At 34.3% G+C, this 21,052-nt stretch overlaps 1 protein-coding gene across 2 annotated transcripts in view; it reads right to left on the bottom strand.

The window, feature by feature from the left end:
* LOC109535232 (transcription factor Sp9) overlaps positions 1-21,052 on the bottom strand; it is an 81,347-nt gene that overhangs the window by 30,479 nt on the left and 29,816 nt on the right. Inside the window, exon 1 of one of the 2 annotated variants that reach the window (XM_019901113.2) lies at positions 4,260-4,513. The exons of the other annotated variant lie outside the window; for it this stretch is intronic. Within the exon in view, the coding sequence (XP_019756672.1) occupies positions 4,260-4,331 (72 nt within the window). The 5' untranslated portion in view covers positions 4,332-4,513. Of the gene's footprint in view, positions 1-4,259; positions 4,514-21,052 lie in introns of those variants that run through there. 2 annotated transcript variants of the gene reach the window in all.

Here is a 21,052-nt window from a genome sequence, read left to right as displayed (position 1 = left end):
AAATCTCGAAGAACATAGAACTTATGAATGAGTCCTCGAACTTTGCCTGTCAAATAGTGTACATGTTCTATCCATTTCAAATTTTGGTCCACTATAATTCCTAGATATTTTACCTTTGACACAGCCTTAATTTCAAGGTCTGGGTTTATTTGGCTAACCAGGCTAAAATGTGGCCTATTAGCCTTTGTTATACTAAACGGGATAAAATGTATTTTCGTGACATTTAGTGATAATTTATGTGAATCTAGCCCTTGTTTTACCACATCCATCCCGTCCATTGCCTTCCTTCTAACCTCATCCCACGAAACCCCCGAAAAGATCAATGCTGTGTCATCAGCATAGGATACAATCTTGCCATTCATGTTTAACCCCAGCAGAGAATTAATATAGGTTATAAAAAAAATGGGCCCCAATATTGTTCCCTATTCCCAATGGATTCGGGACATTATTCCCGCGTCTGCAATGAAAGGATCTGTTTGGTAGTAATGATTTGCATCATTTTTCGCTATTTCCTTCTATCGATTTAATAACAAAACAGAAATCAAACTGACTCGAATAAGAAATATATCGAAAGCTGGGAAGAGAATTTCTACTTCAAGCTCGTGCTCAAATGCTCAGATCGCTACTCAACCGGAAATCGCATATCTTATTATTTTGCCCAAGCTTTGGTAAAATTATTGTACCATTTCATCTCAGTATAGAACTGAGTTTATGAGGCAAAGCTGCAGTCCAGTCCCTTTGTCGCCCTGGACCCAAACCAGGCAATTATTTTCGGTAAATTTGGGAAATTTTCTGATTAACTCCAACTGGTCGGTATACATTGGTAGATGCTGAATGCAATTAATATTATATCGAATAGCGCCTTATGAGCAGCCGCTACCGTTAGGTTGCGCTACCCTTTGTTACGATACGATTTCCGCAAGATCATCGCTGATGAGTAGAGTGAAAGAAGGCAAAGAGCAGGCAGCATCAAAGAACTTTATCTATAATATCGGCCGCTGTCAGGACTGAGTCGCAATTATATGCCGGCGCCTGCCTTATTCGGCTGCATTATCGTCATTATAAAAGTCATCATCATTACGTTCCAAACTACCTAACTTTCTAAGCAGCCGCTGTCCACTGTCTGCAGCATAAAACGCCATCGACTAGCGTTTCCGAAATGTATAGTTTTTGCCCATTAGATGATTCGATTATTATGGAATGTCGTTTTTTCGTGTCTTGTACTTCATACAGTAAGCGGTTTCGAGAAACCCATTTGCCCAGTTTACCAACGAAAACTAATTTGGTCTTTCCTATTCAGACTCTTTCTGGTCCAAAAAAAAACAAATTGTCTACTTCATTTTCGCCAGTTTCCAGTTCTTCCGCTCAATATCAACAAGATAAACGTGCTTTAAATTAAAAATCTACTGCAAGTTTACTAATACCGGTAATTCGATAAAGCTCGAACCACCAATTTCTGTCACAAACCGCTAGTTATTCAGTTAGGTAATTGTTGGTAATTACAGTCGATGCTGTACGAAGACGGTAAAATCCATTCGATTATTGGACTTGATGAACCAGAACGACATGGATTTTGGGCTCGTTTCATCCATTCTTCCGGAAACCCGCCAGAATATTGAACCAAGTCTAGCCATTAAGCGATGTATCTTAGAAAACAATACGAGACAAAAGTACCAGCAAAGGAATTGAAACCGATCAACTATTAAGAGTAGCGCATGAATAATTTCGATGTTAAATAAAAGCGTTATTCGAATAACAGTGTTGTACAATTTCCAATATAAATTGTTCAATTAAACCTAATCGCTAAACCCTTCTTCCGATATCGTTAAATAATTTATAGCGTATGCCTGAAGCGGGGGCCGTACTCAGCAATTTCCATACAAAATCCACTATTTGCTCAGTGTTTAAGCTGAGCTACCACACTTGGGCCCCAGTAAACGGATATCGGCCGACCATTTTTCAATTTTTCCGAATTTTATTAATATTTATGACGAGCCTATTAAATAATCGTCCCGACGAAATCATTATTATTAGCGCAGAATCGTTCGTGATTGTATAAACGCGGCAAGTTGATGTGTTAATGTGGAAAAATTAGCGGGTTTGATGTATTTAAATTGAGTAACTGAGTAACGGGTTTGAGGTGAAATTGAGAAAAAATGATTACTCGGAGAACGTGTAAGTAATAAGGCAAAATTACAGTCATTGGAAATGTAGGTTAACATTATATGCCTGATAATGTTCATTGTTGGTACTAGGTACAGATAAAAACGTGCAAATTGCTGTAAAATTTCCTCTGAAGGTTTAATTTGTGCGGTTAATTTGGGCAAATTAGTTATGAATCTTCATGGCACATCAAAGAACCCGTTAAATAATGAATATTTCCGGGGCGACAAGTTTCTAATCAAAATCTAGTTGTATCAGATCTGGAGATTTGGCAGGCCTGCACTCTGGAGGGGTTGAGAAAGTAACTACTCGTTGCTCAAATGAGTAATTATTAGTTACTTTCATTATTTTATGTTTTGGTATTGTATTCGATGTCGGGGTTGATTGCTTTGATTTTTCCAATTTTTTGGTGTTTGGGCGTTTAGAATTTTGCGTAACTTTGCATGTTAGTAACAAACTTTGTACTTACTAGTACACAGAGAGTAACAATATTTTGGGAATTGATTTTAGACATCACAATAGTTAACACACTAAAAAGACGGTGACCTCTAAAATGGAGAATTCTTAAGACTTTTTATGGCAAAATTTTTTCTAAACTGCTTGCACTAAAATTTTGAAATCCAACACTTCACTAAAAGTGAGAAGTGAGAAAAAGTTTACTGTTCTAAGTAAATGTTCATGGCTTTGTAAAAATTAATTTTCCTGGAAAAAGATCAATCCGAACAAGATAAAACAGTAGAAGATATTTTGCTCAACTATAGCCAATTCCAAAACAGGATTTTAATCCAAATATTATTATGTTCAGTAATTATCTAGGTTTGTGGCTTTTTCGGTCAATAGATGGTGGCAAAAAAATTAAAACACTATTTTTTCATGGGCCAACGTTTCGACTGTATTTAAGTTATCCTCAGATCAATGACGACACTGTCATTGACTCAAATGTTTCAACTTCAATAAGCGCAAGGCTGAAACCCTTCGGTTTTCCTTTTCAGAGCCCTGAGGATGACTTAAATATAGTCGAAACGTCGGCCCATGAAAAAATAGTGTTTTAATTTTTTGCCAACATCTATTGACCGAAAAACCCACAAAACTAAATAATTACTGATTATCATCACAGTCACTAATTAACCACAATATTATTATGTTCTTTCTTTTCTATTAAGATTTTGCGCGTGTCTGTATCATCATGTATTTATTCTATCATTATTTTATGCTACAAAATAAAACATTGAAATTCCAGAGAATTCCTTTCAAAATTTTCGATTTAAATAGTTTTTTTGGTATGTTAGTGACTCACCTTTTTTATACAGCGGATAAAGATATTCTGGAAATTGATTCTAGAGATTAAAATATTAAGAAAGGCGCTCTAAAAACTGCCTTTTAAAGAGACTATAACCTTTTAGAGGGAGACGGATAAAGACTTTCTAATGCAATATTTCCTAAACTGTTTGCACTGAACCCATGAAATTCAGCATTTCCTGAAAAGTGGGAATTGAGGAAATGTTTGCGGTTTAAAGTAAACGTGCTTAAGTGGGTAAAAAAAAATTCTGGAAAATAATGCATCCGAACAATGATTTGAGCAAACTTATCAAAAAAACATTTTACCATTTAAACAGCTCTGTTTGCAGTAGGTAGGTATGTGTATAAAAGCTTTGCAGTAAGTATGTGAATAACATTGCAAAATATTCGAACGTTATTTCCGAACACGCTGCTAAAAGCCGTATTCACTAATTTTCAAAATTTGTAAAAAAAATAATCCGTTTTAAATGTGGCGATAGATGCAAGATTTAATTTTGATAAAAGGAAATTTAAGTCATAACTTATGGAACAAACACTATGTAGGTAGGTAAGTAAAGCTGAGAATTAGCTACAAGAGGCATATCTCATAATATACGGGGTGTTTCCTTGTCTAGCGGCAAATGTTTGTTTCATTTTTGCGTTTTGCGACATGTTATTGAGTGAAAATCAAGCATCTACTAAAAAACATGGGTATCTACTTTATGCATATAAAAACTCAACATTTGAATTGAGAGTGCATAAACTACCGACTCAGAGGAAAATCTGGGAAAATTTCGCATTGGAAACAATGTATTTACCTCTAAAAAATCGGCGCCTGTTGCAGCCTGTGGCGAGGTGGCCTGGATTTGGTACGAATACGCACAGTTCATAATTCCCGACGCGGATTATCACCATTAAACAACCAATGGGGGAACCGTTAGCCAGAAAGAAAAAAACGACGGTCACACTAGGCTTTCAGAACAATAAAATTGCCCGACTTGATCCCTAATTACTGCGTGATCCCGATTTTTGGGGGTCTTTTCGATGAGCCGGAACAGCGTGCGAGTGGCCGACTGCGTACTCTTATCGACCTCGTCGCAGGCGGCTGTTGCGGGGCTCTGATGGGGCACCACGCCCACGCGCTCCAAGGGGCCTCATTGGAGCGATACCGGCTCGAGGACCACCTTTATACAACTCCAAGATAAGATCTGGGTTATAAATTAATGAATGGAGAAGATACAATGCGTTTTGTTACAATTTGATATAAATATGTTCGCCCGTTCTGTTCGCTTTATCGGGGCCCCCGATTAGATCTGACCCTTCCACCAAGGGTTATTAATATGTAGTGGGCTTCGTATCTATTATGGAAATAACAACCGTTACATTGCCGCCTAATTGAACGGGAACTTTATCAACTTAGTTCATGCTTTTACACACACACACTGAAAACTGCTTTCAGCTTTACAGGTACTTTTGAGTGTGTGCGATCCTTATGTCTTCATTTCATGCGAAAAGTTTTCATTTCACTGCTAACAAGTTTAGCGGCAAATTAATAGTCAAATTTTGTGAAAGTTTGTTAGGAAATTTAACACGAGAGCAGTCAACAACTTATGTGTAGCTTATGTGTAGCGTTGCACCAACAGCTCTACACATAAAAACTGATGATGGTGGAAAAATACACCGAAACGTATTTTAATTGATAAATAGAGACAATAAATGACTGAAACCCAGGAATTAATTTTGATTTGGAATTGAAACACCATCTTAGTAGTTCCTTATCATTAGGTACTACGGTATCATCAGCAGCTACTCAATTTTTCACTATTTCCACTTTCCCCAACAACATGATTTTGTCTTTTTCAGAAGAACCAACTTGCTTACAAACAAAACACGGCGGACTCCACGAGTCCATTACGTCGAAGATTTTACCGATTCTGAGAGTCTGCCCACAACAGCGGTAAGCTTTATGCGTGTTCGACATTGGTAAACACTCGAAGTTTTGAAGCGCGCAATTTAAAAACTAACCACAAATACGCGGCGAACATTGGAGGCATTTGTCCACAAATGGCTGCCCGGATGCATGGCTACTGCAGGCGACCACAGGTTTTTCCAATAGAAATTACGCCTAAGATTAAGTAAGTTTGCAATTATTTGAACATTTGATTCCTTGCAAACAATCCAAAATTCAAACCTTCGAAGGGTTAGTTCGCGCCATGTTTCCACCGTTCAAATAGCAGAAAAGAATCGAATAAATCTCGGAATGAAATCGAAACGAGAGCCAGCACATTCCTATTTAAAATCCAGGTGTCTGATTCTCACACGTGCTCCAGGGAACTCCCAGTTCCGGCGTACTGATCGAGTTACGGGATCCTCCCACTGGCTCCTTATTTTCCATTCATTTCGAATCGAAAATCTTCCCCTTATTATCTCTCATGCGAACCTTCAAGTAAAAAAACAGGGGCACTTTTAAGGTGGATCAATGGGATTTTGTTTAATCGCAAGGATCGCTGGGAATAACTCGCCGACTGGGCGTTTCCGAAAACAGAAACTCATTTTCCGGTTTATTCAGTTTTCCGAGCACGGTACGTTGTTTTTTTCCTTGGATTGGATAGGGTAAACTGCTCGATCGATAAGGATTCTTGTTGCTTGAAACTTGATCATTTTTCTCTGAAAAAGCAGTGAAGACGCTTCATGAAGATTGAGGTCGCACTTTATATATTGTTATCTTCAATTGTTTCAAATTTGGATCACGAATTGGAAGTAAAAATAGGCGTTTTTCACTTAAAAGATCGAACACACGTCTGTAAAATGCTGAATGATCGTTCTGAATATTTCGTTATTTGCCAATTTTTCAAAGGTTTAATTAATTTAAATCGTACTGTTTGAAACTGAAAATATTTTCATTTTGATGTGCAATCTGATATATGCAGAATTGAATGCAGATTATACTACACAACAATTTTTATTCAATTAGAGAATTTAAGAAGGTTTTTAAAGGTTTTCTTGGTAAAATACACTATTGTAATTTCTAATTATTAATGAGTCTTTTAGTTATTTGCATAAAGTTTTCCCATAAATTTATAACTTTTCTTCCATTCACATACGTTTTTTGAATTACATTTTTTGCACTTGAAATGGAACTTTTTAGCAGGGTTTGTCTTTGTAAGTTTACAACTAAATTCTAATTTCTGTTTTAAATATAATAAAGTTCGAAAAGAATTAAATAAATTCAATAAAAGAGTTTGTAATGTAATGGATTTACTGTTAAATTATCTCAATGATGGATAAAATCAAACTGTTTTTCGAAAATTTCGATTAAAATGTAGTTATTGATTCAAGTTTCAAAACTATTTATGTAAATCTTAAAAAATGAATTAAAATTTAATTTGTTTTTCCAATTAGTTTTGTAATTTTCTTTTTCATAAACTTCGACATACGGACGATAATTGAACGTATTTTTATATACATACTCAGCTTAGCGTCTTGGCTTCTTTGTCGGTTTAAAAAGCTTTACGGTTGAACATTTTGTTGGCTCTTGAATTGAATTTTTACTTTTGAAAGCAGACGGAAAATGAGCAGAAAATCTTCTTTATAGTATCAACGGGCAGATAGAGATGAAGAAGACGACCTGCTTAGCAGGATAACAAAACATATGAAAACACCTCAAAAAGTAAATTAAATTTGCTTTAAAACTTATCGAAATAATTTTAAATTGAAGCCGAAATAGTTTTCCATCGACTGCTATTATTGAGAAAGATTTAAATTATTTTGAAAGTCTTGCATGCACATGGAACAGCAAGTCAACAGAATCAATATCTTCATTTTAGTTCAAATTTTTCAATAACAAAGCTAAAATATTTGGAAAATAGCTTGATTTTATCCACAAATGAGAAATTGTAAAAGCAAATCCATTACATCACAAACTCTTTTATTGAATTAATTTCCGGATTTCTTTTCGATCTTTATTAGATTTAAAACAACAAACTCACAAAGACGAAACGTGGCAAAAATTATAAAAATGTTAAATTACTTTTTTATAATTTCAATTTTTTTGCTGCAGTATGTTAAAAAGGCTTGGGAATTGGACGTTGTTTTTCATTAAATTGTCAATTATACAAAGAGTTGCTTAAGTTAGTGTCTTACTATTGAAAAATGGTTTAGCTGGGAACTTAACAAATCTAATATCGGTTTTAATGGGCTTATCAAGAAATTGCTTTTATAGGGTTTTCAGCATTCAAGAGCCTTTCTAAACGCTCATTAAAACCGAGCTCAATCTAAGGAATTTAATACGGAATTACCGTTGAAAACGGGTTTGTTAACGAAAACGAGCATATAAGCTAGGAGAGCAATACCGGGACACGAAAGGCATTTATCATATTTCCAGACCGAAAAACTTGTAGCTCGTATTTTCTTCCGAATGCTAAGTTAAAAATAATTATTACAAATTACCGTACAGCACACAAGCGGTTTTAATAACCACCTTCGCCAATGAGATATATCGATTAGATAGCACTGTAATTAAACCCAGGCCTATGGCCATTCCTTTTTCCTTTTTTTTCGTTATTTATCTTCGCAAATATAGATAAAAAGTTGTAAATTAATGAAAAATATCGGCGAGGAGGTCGGACGGAACAGGCACGGATTTAATAATCATTTAGCTAGTTCGATTAAAGGCAATTTCCAGGGCTTTTGCTCTCTATTTTCTGTCCCATTGAAAATTACGGTTTAACATCTTGCATGCAAACGACTAATTGGATCGAAGTAATATATCTTGAAACGTTAACCACGGCATGAGCGCATAAACATTGGATTTTATGAATGAAAATTTCCCATCGTTTGTTTTGATTTGAAACGATCAATGAAAAACAACCGAGACTTTTATGGCTGAAATAAGTCTAATTCATTCAATGAAAATCTGTGAAATTTTATAGCTTGATCATCATCATCATCAGAGGCACTCTAGATTAGTGTCTGTTACTTGAGGAGTATAATTGTGGCCGATTTACACAGTAAGGGGCAAATAGAGAAACTATTTGTTTGCTTATGATTTTTTTCAACCTGAACTCAACTTCAAACTTTATATAATATTTTATATACATGGTCTCACCCATTCGCCCGGTATAATGGAACACTAATTAGCTGTGCTGTGGGTTTTGAGAGTTGGAATCATATTGAACTCTTGATGTGCAAGAACAAGAGAAAATACAAATTTTTCTGTTACAAAGAAATATAATTTTTTCTGTTTGTTAAAAAACGGGAGCAACAAAGTCGAATTTGGGTCACCTTCAACTGGATCAGAATCTATGCAAAATTGGAAAATTGTACAAACATTTCTTTGAGGGTATAGAAACAATGTAACAACGTATTCCTGTATGATTTTAGTAATCTTTCTTTACTTCTGGGTGTATGAATAACACATTTTAGCGATTCCTATGAAGGTTTCTTATGGCTTAAAAAATAGTAAGCATTTTGGCGTCAGCAAATTAAAGACTATGCGGTTCCCCAAATAATGAGATGTTGCTGAAGCGGATCTTCATAGAGCTTTACGTGATGAGAAAATTTAAAAAGTGTGTTTAGAAACGGAAGATGAATTTTCAGAAAATAGTCCGTTTTTTAATACTCCAACAACCAGTCTTGTGCATAAGAAGGTCATTTTTTTGTTGGCGATATCTTCTAATAACTTTGGTCTTTCGTCTGCAATTGTTGAACAAATTGGCATTATTTTGCATCGTAAGTTGGTTGGTCCATAAATTGGTTCTTCAATGTCCGAGAAATCGGAGCGTTTGAATTCGAAGACTCAGAAGAATTTTTTTCTACCGGACTGCTACCGGATTCCTATAATCATGCAACAACTATTCTAAGAAAAACCACTAATTTTCAACTACTGGCCGCAAGTTCTTCAGTTTATTCACTAATTATTGATTACTCTTTAATATTTCGCTAACTAGAATTTATTCCCCATTCCTTTCGTAGTACTACCCTGGCTTTGAAGTGAGATTTATGAAGTGAGGTTTCTGTAAGAAATCAAGAATGATGAGTCTGGCTTAGTGATTTTCTTGTCAATGTCAGTAAGATATATGTGTAGCAAGGGGTTCGAAGGGCCGCAGAGGTCGTAAAAATATGATCGCTGATGTTTAGCATCGGTATTAGACAGATGAAATTATAGATTGCCATATCTTGGGGCCATTTCCAACCGGAGATAATCCAGGTAGTTATAATAAGCAGGAATTAAAAATGCCTACTATTTAAGTACCCGACCCCGAGGTTCTTTTCGTGGTTACTGCTGCAGCATGAGGGTAGACATTATGAGGAAACGAACGTTCGTTGAATAATTGTTTCAATTTCTACATATGCTCGCTTTGATATACGGGTTTCTTTACGAGAATTTATATAGGTCACCCACATGTTTTCGATAATTACAATCTTCAGAAAACAGAATGGAAAGCAGATGCTGGAACTTGGTTGTTTAAGTTACCCAAACGCTTTAGCAGCCCAACACACAAATTAGCCATCAACTTGCCTACGTTAAAATATCGGCCAATTTTCCATAAAATAAGCCATAATTGAGCAAATTTACAACGAAATTCAACTTTCGCTTGCCAGAAAGAAAGCAGTCACAAAATAGTCATCGGCAGACAGAAAACCTCACTGATATGAAGAAAATGACTTGTACAAAAAACGTTCGAAATGCCTGATAACATTACAATAGGCTAATATAAAATAATTTAAACTTAATCTAGTTTTTGATATATGATTTAGAAAATGTTGCCCAAATTCGCATCCAACAATCAATTAAAATCTTGAGCATGCATCAACATTGAGTTGAGCAGTAAGAAGCGACATCGCATGAGGGCCCAACTCCCGAACTTAATTTTCTCAATTTTTTTATAATATAATATTTTTTTGGGGCTAAAAAGATGGGACTAGGAGATGTGCTGCGCTTATATCAGGGCCCCCGCATAAAGAAATTTACTGGCCATAATTATAGGGTAGCGATATTTAATTACAGATAGAAGTCCGCAAGTGGATGGCAATGGCGGCCCAACTTCGAAATAGCTCTTTGTAAAATGTGCGCCGAACACTCAAAAGACTCGTCGTGTGAACGTGGGCTTTTGATGAAAAATTGATTGGATACTTTTTGGTTGCGCTCGTTTTTTGCCTTTGTAATTTCATTGTGACCTAATCGATTTGCTCGACGGTTCAATCGCGACTTTTTTCTCGCATGTGGACCAGTTTCGGACGCAAATCTACCCCGAGTTGACATTACATTCGCGTTTTTTGCAATAGCAAATTAACCGTTGTCTGCTAACGAGCTGCTAGATCATTTGGCATATTGAAAATGCATTTTGCAATGATAATTAAACGCAATTAAGTCCGGTAGCGTGTCATTAATTGGCAACGAAAACACCACAATAATTACAAATCAATATTACTTAAATTCTCGTTTAGCTAATATTAATTTAACATCGCAAGAACAGTTTCCAGATATGTAGTAAGTATGTGCGTTCCTACAATTCCAACCAGCCCCCATAATTTCAGTTAAGAGATCACGAAACGACAATTATAATAATGCATGAATTTACTTTTTATTGCTGCTTTCCTGTTAAAAGTTCAAGGAAACGGCATAATTATTGGGATACAATTAAATAAAGTTCCACAATTGTCGCACGATCGATTATCTGTTATTATTATCACTTAATGTTACAATTGCCACAGCTGGAACAGGTACAGAGTGAGTGAGACGCTTTTCATGAATTCCACTGCCACATTTTTCCAGTTTTAAATCGATAATATGACAAATATTCCGTTATAGTACAGAAGGAAGTGTGTTTAAGGTCCAAATTTAAGCCTTACGAGCAAAAACTAAATTTAAAATGTAGTTTGTGAAATTAAGTCCTCCATTTTTGTGCATAGATTCAAAAAAATCAAGTTTCCCATAGACAATTTAATTTACTTAAGTATGATATAGAGTATAGTCGAAAACTGTATATCGCAACTCAACTCAAAAATTGCGTACGTCAAATTTGCAGTTATCAACTTTTCCGAAAAAAATTCAAAGATTTCTTCTTAAGTCGATTGATTATTATTTTCAAAAACTTTTAAATGCAAAAAATATTTGTTTTTAAGACAATTTTTTATCCGTATATTTCAAAATTTCTATCAAAAAGTTGTGGTTCCAAACGCGACGTAAAAACAAAAATTCCGTAGTTTTCCAGAAGTTTGGAGGTCATCATTTTGTCACAACTTTTTCAGTTAGGTATGTTCGTGCGTAGATGCAAAAGGTTCAGCTTTAACACGAAAAATCCGTATTTCAACCCAGAAAACGCTCATCTGAGCTTAGAAATTTCTAATTTGATACATAAAATTTTTGAATTTACACTCAAAAGTTGTGGAAAAAGGAAACAGCGGATTTTGCCACTAAAAACCTCGGATGAAAATCCTACAATCTTGTATTTGAAAATTTTGTACAAAGTTGAATTTTTGACAGCAATTTGAATCAAAATTTTCAGATTTTTAATGGGAATTTGACCCAAAACTTGTTTGAAGTTTATGTTCAAATGAAAAAATTATCAAGTTCAAGTCGAAAATTTACAGGTTGAGGACGAAAAGTTCCAGACAAGAATTCGAACTGTTTTCGAGTGGTTTATTTCCTTGCGTACATTCAAATTTTTGATCAAATTAAAAAATGGATCAAGTCACAAGTCGCAATTTTCTGGATTAAAGGCGGAAAATCTCAGAATGAATCAAAAAGTTTTTATTTTTGTGCAAATATGGCATAATTTCAAATAAAAACTGCAATTTTTGGAATCAACTTAAACCAAAATTTTACTATTTTTTTCGGGAAATTAAGTGAAATTTGCTTGAATGTTTTGTTCGTTCAAATTTAAAAAAATAATCCAGTAGGTAACCAATATTAAAAAAATTAGGGTTGAAAACCGAAATTTGCAACTTAAATCTTGATGATTTTATTTAGGCAGGACAATAAGCGATAAAATTGCGAAACCAAATTTTTACTCTCAGTTACCTGAAAAATTATCCAAACTTTGTTGGCAAATTATTTTAAAAAATTCACAACTTTAATAGAAATTTTTGAATTAACGCGATATAATGAGCAATTGAAGCAACAAAATGTTGGTTTACTTTTCTGGCAATTAAAATTTTTTTTCATTTATGTTGGAAATTTGAGAATCTAATTTGCTAAATTTAATTTTTCCAATTGTTTGAAATATTTACGTCATAATTTCGAACAAAAACCTCAATTTTTGGAATCCACTTAAACCAAAATTTTCTATTTTTATCGGGAAATTAGGAGTTAAATTTGTTTGAAGGTTTTGTTCAAATTAATAATCATGAAATTTTGCAGTGAGAGAATTAAACGACAAAATTTGGTATTTTTTTGCTGCCAATTAGAATAAAAAATGTTCTTTGATTTTTCAATTTTCAATTTTCAATAAAAAACGTCGGGTTTGAAATCCAAAAGTTCAGGGTTGAGGTAAGAATTTTGTGACTTAAACAAAATGTTGGCTTCCAATCATCAAAATCTTGATTTTAAGTGACTTCCAAAATCTCGAAACTGATTTTTTAAATTTTAACATTTATGCATCAAAACAAACTTGGGCAAAATAATTTGCAAAACACAAAATAAAAAGAATTTCTGAACAGTAGAGGTTATCAACTTTTTAGCTGATTTTCCGGTCTTTAGGCCGTGATGGAAAATATTTTTTACAAGCACGAAGATCTTGCATCGTCATCATAATAATCAACAATGATCGTTAAATTGAACTTTATTGCTAATCTAATTTAATCCAAAAATTTTTGGGTCAAGAGGAAAATTTTAGATTAAATCCGGATTTTCTGCAGCTTATAATCGAAATTTCTGGTTTCCCAAACTAACTCAACCTCACATATTTTTGGGTTGCAATAATCTGAAGTCCAATTATCTCAACTTTCATGGAAGGAATTTCAAGATTGAGCTGCGTTTTCTTCAATCTTGTTCTTGAAAATTCAAATATTTTGCATCAAATATTCAAGATCAATAAATTTCCAAATGGCTTTGGTTGTGTTTCCTAGCACAAATTTGAATAGAAAATCCAAAATCCGGTTATTCATTCATTCAGATTTTGTTCTTAGAGTAGATATTTCCAGTTAAAAGTAGTAAAATTGAGTTCTACGATTTCAATCAAATCAATTTTAGTTTTTTGTCAGTTTAAGTCTAAGTTATTGCTAATTATTTTGAGTCCAATTTGGCCAGCTACAAACTTTGAAATGTGGAAACAATCGCCACCAAATAAACAACTTTGAATGGCAAAGTAAAAAATTGATCAGGTCGCTTAATGGAAACATTGTCCGGCACCTTCAAGCCTGGTAAAATGCCATTTTTATTACCTTGTCGAAGTCAAATTGAATGATATCACACAGCTTAACGACATCAAACAAAGCAACAAAAAGGATAAAAACTATTACACAGATTAGATTAATATCAGAAGTAATAGCTTGTGTAATGAGTTGATAATTATGTTATAAATGGATATTTTCCATGACAAAAGAAAACTAGGCGCTTGTTAGTTTCTCATTTTTCTAATGACATCCAATTAGACTGTCGTTTGGAACACGGGCACAATCAGTCGGAATAGTGTAAGAACTCGCTAAGGATAAGCAGCAAGTGAAAGTCTTGGACTTTATACATGGTTGAAGAAAGAACGCTTGTATCGATGTTATAAGAGAACATGCGAACTTTAGACTACTTTTTATAAATGTTGATTTAAATTGCAATTATTGGTGCATGTTAATCCAGGATGGATCATCCAACGGTCCTGGTGATTGGTTTATTGATTTTCCATCACCAATCACCAAAAAAAAACAACCTGCTGTGGAAAATTAGTTGATGAAGGACAAATATTTGCAGAAAATCTACGTCTTTTGCAAAAATATTAATCAAACTAGCCTAGTGGAAACGTGTTTAGCTGAACATGCCCAAAAAAAATTTTCTGCGAAAAATCTTCTAGTCTTTTGCAAAAAAATTCAATCAAAATCGCCTACGAAGTTTCCTAATGGAAATATGTTTAGCCGAACATGCCGAAGAAAAATGTAATTAATTTCGCTATAAAAATGGTGGAAAAGCATTAATTCGCGAGATTGGCGCTCAGTATAATAATGAATGCAGAGTAAAAATAAATTAAGTCCAGAGACGTGATTGCAATATCTGAATTAATCGCGGACGATTTTTATCTTGTATGTTGTACGCACACACATCCACCATATAATTTCGAGCCAAAGTATTAATTATTTAATTTGCAACTATACTGATACTTTAATTAATAACTAAATAGATCGTGGAGTAGTAGTTTTTATTCAATTTTACCGCCGTAACTTAAATGGCCATTTGTATCGAGCATGCTTTAATTACGGTGGAATGATCAAGGTGTCAAACGAATAATAAATTGCTGGAATATTATATTGGATCCAACTAACTGAAAATACTGGGAAAGCTTCTAATAAATAATCAATTTGATTTTTCTAGACAAAAGTTTTTTCCTTAGTCATCAGATGCCAAAGTCGATAGGTTGCTCATGTATTAACTATACATACAGAACGAATCTAAAAAGATAAATTATAAAAAATGTAAAATCAGCAGATCTCTTAGAAATAGTCAGTGGTTATAAAAAACGTAGACTTTTATAGCATAAATTATTCCATAAGGGTCAAGGACGGGAAGCGGCTAAGGTAATTTTATCGTGCGTTCTAAGTACAGTGTCGTCCCCATATGGGAACAAATGAATAGTAGAAGTTTATTAAAAACCGATGTGCACTTCAAGTTACTGTTTTCATCAGGTTTCTTAAGGGGAGAAGAAGGAGTTTTCCTGATTGAATTTTGGAAAGTTTACGACTCAAAAATAGTCCTTTGTGAATAAGAGAAAGGATATTCATTGTGCAAGATTGGAATGAACCTCTGTTCCATAAATCAACCACATCAGTCCAGAAAACTCCAGGAAAAAAGTCCAAAATGTTCACAAATTCACACAAAAAAATTGAGCATGTTTTATATTCTTCGAGCGTTGATGTTTATTTGCTTCCATCAAACTCACTTTGTCCGATAAAGCATTTCAGGTGTTCCGAAGGAAATGCCTAGAAAAATCCCCCTTAATGATAATAGTGAAAAAAGCCGTTAATCGTCCCCATTCAAGAATTGGCTAATTTGCAAATTGCAGAGACGCTGTATTGTAACTGACATGAAGAGGCTGGATCAGACCCGTCTTCAGTCACGTGCTGAGAGCGATTTGCAAAATGCCCTCACGAAAGGGGTGCCCCTTTTATGAGAAACGGTATAAGGGGTTCGAATGGCACTTGGCATTGTCACCACATTGTTAGCTTTGATTGATTGTGATTAGTTTAATCGATACGTTTTTGTGTTTGTGGATTGATGAGTGCTGATGCTCTTTTGCCGATTCAGGCGGCTTGATCGATCGGTTTGCATTGGCCGCCACAAAAGTGCTGCTGCACAAAGACGCTGGCTGAATTAGAACTTTCACAAAAAAGTATTCAGTTTTCAGCTGTATTTTGGCCCCTTTTTCCATGCCGAATTTACCAGTAATTTATTAGAACAATCTGTTTATAATGGGGTGCAGTTTCGTAATCTAAGATCGCGGCAGTTCATAAAATGTATGTTCAGTCCTCAATAAATCTTATCAATGAAGACGATGGCAATCTGCACCAATCGCGAGAAGAATCTTGAGCTGCATTTCACCAGCAAAACTAGACACTCAACTATTCTTCAAATAATTCAAGACTTTTAGCCCCATTTCTTTGAGGATTTCCTAGTTAGTTCCCCGGTCTGATTTTATTGCAAAGAAAAAATGTAAAAGTATATTTTTCCTTTGTTGGTGCAACTGGCAATACCCCTTAATCTGCCCTAACATGGTTTAATCAAATGAAACAGATTTGGCGTAATAAGGGTGAACTGGGGTTACGCATCGGCTCGGAATAAAGTTTGCGTGATAGTCCGACATTTCGTTAGCTAAAATAACGATCTTTGATTAAAACACATTATCAAAAAACGTGAACAAACTGGAAATCATCACTGAATTTCTGGCACGCATAGCTCGATAAAGGCGGTTTCGAGAGCATTAGATTTTCATTATTAAATGGAAAATATTCGCTGCCGTCATGATGGATTCACCTGCGTCAACTCCTTATGTAAACATGTTTCAAATGTCGGCTCGAACCTGCCTTCAGAGGGCATATTGTAAGAGTAAACAATAAATCGCAGACAACTTCAAAAACGAACCTTCAGACACAATTCATATATCATAAATGAGCGTCCCGCCATTCTTTTGCCTTGATAATTGTAGGTTTGAAAATAAAGTGGGGATTCTTCTGAGATTCATTAACGAAATTACAGAGAAACGATACTATCGCTGGACTTGAAGAATATGTTATAAATCAGACTGGCCTCGATCTGCAAGTGTTGAATATGATTGAATGTAATTTTTGCGGAATGGTGCGCAAATTATAACTTACTTAACACGCCATTAGCCGATAGTGGATGATAATAATTATTAAAAGTGCGAATTAATCAGTCAATGCTTAAACGAACTTTAATAACGTTTGCTGAAGCTTTCTATGGATTTTATTCATATTCAGGTGGGTCCAGTTTTTCCAATCATCCTTTAACAATCAATATTCATACAATGTTCACCAGTTCCGTGTGAATCAACCTTTAGCCTTCATTGCAATATTTTTATTTTATCTTCTAGCTCTGGTTTACTTTCCTCATCATCTGCGGTTTGTTTCGATTTAATTTTCAATTTTCTCTTCATTTCTTCAACATTTACTTAATCTGTTTCTTTGCTCTTAAGAAAGTTATATATCATATCGACTTAATAATAATATAAAAATCAACAAACAGCCATAGTTTGAAAACACGTTAACGAGATTTGAAATGTTTATAAAACTTCCGAAGTCGATTGAATCGGCTTCACACTGATCATTGGCTTCAACAATCTTGGTAGAAATCGGTGAATTTTTAGTCAATTCTCTCGGTTTTTTGTTCGGGCTTGTTTTTGTTACTCTGTTTGGAGTTTTTGAGCATTTAACTTTCACAATCGTACTTTTTTTTGCTTTCAAATTTGATCATTGTTTAAAGTTGAACGAAGCAACTGTAATTCGCACATTTTTTGTTCCAAACGTTATAGTTTAAGCGTGGTAAATGTACATGTTTTTATATTAGATTTTTGCTTCATGAGATGCTCGTTGATATTTCTTGATACAGAAGTGCGAAAAAGCAGTTCAAATAGCCTATTTATTTTTATGCCGATTTAAAATGTTTTAACATCACTTTAAAGCTTAAAGCTAAGTAAATCAGTGATCTGATTTTGGGTAGACAAAAGTCCAACGATGTTAGATATACTCGAAAATTCCAAATTTGGGGTTAAACATAAAACTGGACGGTTCGTATAAAAAGCTATGAGTTTTTGAAGATACACAATCATCATGTTAAGAATAACCATGTTTTGACAAAAATAAAATAGCTTGACGCAAGATATTATCGTTTCCTCGAATATCTATTACTGATGTTCGAACTTTCAATGCTTAATCTGTGAATAGTGCTAAAAATTAACAAACATGAGATCAATCTGGAGACAGAACCGGCTCCAGATGAGCGAAATAATTATTTTGTTAAGATAGTTTGAGAGTAATAAGTTTACATTTAATCAGTTTTAGGTAGATTAAGTTTTTTTGCGTTAGAAATCGCCAATTTTTGAAAGCAAGATCGCAGTTGGGTTTGAAGTTCCATTTTGAGACCATTTGCTTATAGCTTTCCTTATGAACTCGAAAACGACTTTGTTAGTGCGTGTTTTCTCTTTCAATATTGAGCCAACAGGACAAAACCAGGAGATATTTATTTGCTCGCTTTTTTTGGATGATGAAGAAGATTCTGAGTGAACTGAAGTTGATAAACTTATGTCTAATAAATGCAATTTTCCTTAATTTTTCCAAAATTCCGGGGGTTTCACTCAGTCACAGAAATTTGTAAAACAACAGAAAAATCACCAAAAAGCGATTCTCTCCATATTTCCTCAATGCAAAAGACATCATATATTCAATCAGGCACAGTTTGAGCTTAGAAGTTTTCTTGCGTCTCAAATGCTATAAATGAGTCAGATTTGATTAAATTTGATTTAAAATTTGATTTGATTTAAAAGATTGATAAATGATGAATATGATGTTGGCCTACATTCTGGAGCTTCTCCTGCTTCTATGACTTGACACAGGCGTTCGACTGTGCGTCTCTGGCTGCTGCTTGATAAATAACCGCTATATAAATGTCATCAAGCCTCCAACTCTGAATTACTAAAACTTTATTTACTCAATACTTATGACAACTTATATATTATGTTTGTTTTTACTTTGCTGGCGATACAACCGTGATATCTAAAGGAAAACTTTTACAAAATAGCAACTTTTCGCTCCAATGGAACTTACTGAAAATATTGTAATTAGATGGTTTAACAGCGACAAATTTGTTGTGTGTAAGAATACTACTGCTTAACTTTGGCCTTATATGCTTGATTCATAACTTCAAATTTCTAATCTTTCCAGCTTTATAGTACTGATGCAAATTAGTCTTAAATAAAATTTAGTCTGAAGCTAATTGTAAATGCATTAGCAGTGTCGATACATTCAACTAATTATCCACCTTTATTGCTCATTTTCAAGCGACATTTATTTAATGATTTTGATAAGCCATATCCTTTGGGCATTTTTACACATACATACACATGACGTCCAGGTAATTGAGTTCGCACATGCAACGTTGCAAAATAGAAGTAATTAAAATACCACAGCGGCTTGCATGTTTTGTAGTTTTAGATGCAAATAATCTCATCAAAGTGAAATGGAATTTAACTGGAAATAAGTATCATCAAAGTTCTACGGCACTGATAAATAATTACCCAAATACTGATTTATAAACGCATAGTTTATGAGAGCCATTGTTTAGCGTCGCTCTTTTCAGTCCCTACATAAGTGTTATCTTGATTTTTGCACGTTTTTCTCTATCTCGGACCGCAATCGGTGCCATTTAAATAATTAAAGCAACCAGCGTTCCTTTATGGATCGTAGTTTTCTGACGACAAGAACGGTTTAATTTTCCTGCCGTGTTTAAGCTGCTATCATATGGTTAAAGTTGGAATGTTTCTAGTTTTCTAGTTGTCCTATATTATTAATGGGTAACGAGAGTTTGCGACACAACTACTGTTTCGCATTATCTCCTAGTAAATAAATCAGCCAATTTTTGCTGTAGACTGCGTTTGGCTTTTTCTGAGGTTTATTACTCTATTAATGTAAACGTTCTTCGGCAGTTCTGCGAACTTTGGTGATACTTAAGTGGTTCTTACCGGTGATCATTCCCGAAAAGTTGTTGCTTCGTGTGCAGACACGGATTGCATGCGATATATGGTCTTCGATGTTTCCCACTCGTTTAGGAAATTAGGCAATTATTATTGCTTGGAGGAATAACGAAGAATTATGGCTCCAGATTTAACACCAAAAAAAAACCGACACAAAACAATTCACATTGTCTAGTTGAAAACATGCAATTTCAGAAATTAGCTGAAAATTAATTGCTAAACTAAACTAAAAAAAAAAAACAAATGAAACTGTTTCTTCTTTACTTCTTCACTAATTAATTGCTAAAGTTACTGGTCTTTTGAAGAAAAGTATGTAGTGTATTTGTAGAAAATTCAGGTGGTTCTTAGTGACAGGTTTTGGAAGCTTTAGAATTGAGCTTGAAATGCTTCCAGCCTCTGGCGAAGATTTTCAACAAGTGTGACTTTTCTTCACCTACTGATTTTTGCCTTCCACTTACTACTTCAATAATTTTTCGCTTTAATTTATTTGCCAATTTCGCAAACTAGTTTAAAGTTATTTGCTAAACTTATTGGTAATTCCTTGACTGTGTAAGTTGAGGGCTAAATTTGTAATTGTAGGAAATTCAGGCAGTTTTTCGTCGCAGATTTTAGACTCTTTAGAATTGAGCTTAACGCTCCTCTGGCCACTGGCGAGTATTTTCAACAAATGAAACTATTTCTCCTTTACTTTTTCACTAATTAATTACTAAACTTACTGGTCTTTTGTAGAAAAGTATGTATGGTATTTATTGAAAATTCAGGTGGTTCTTAGTGACAGAATTCGGAAGCTTAGAATTGAGCTTAAAATGCTTCCAACCTCTGGCAAAGATTTTCAACAAGTGCGACTTTTTCTCACATACCGATTTTTAACTTTCACTTACTACTTCAATAATTTTTCGCTTTAATTTATTTGCCAATTTCGCAAACTAGTTTAAAGTTATTTGCTAAACTTATTGGTAATTCCTTGACTGTTTAAGTTGAGGGGTAAATTTGCAATTGTAGGAAATTCAGGCAGTTTTTCGTCGCAGATTTTAGACTCTTTAGAATTGAGCTTAAAACTCCTCTGGCCTCTCGCTAGTATTTTCAACAAATGAAACTATTTCTCCTTTACTTTTTCACTAATTAATTGCTAAACTTACTGGTCTTTTGTAGAAAAGTATGCATGGTATTTATTGAAAATTCAGGTGGTTCTTAGTGACAGA

This window comes from Dendroctonus ponderosae, unplaced genomic scaffold (genome assembly GCF_020466585.1).
Source record: "Dendroctonus ponderosae isolate FM_Combo_2020 unplaced genomic scaffold, Dpon_F_20191213v2 Dpon_F_20191213_5, whole genome shotgun sequence".
NCBI classification, from domain to species: domain Eukaryota; kingdom Metazoa; phylum Arthropoda; class Insecta; order Coleoptera; family Curculionidae; genus Dendroctonus; species Dendroctonus ponderosae.
Note: the sequence above shows the minus strand (reverse complement) of the source record. Positions and strands in the feature narration are given on the sequence as shown.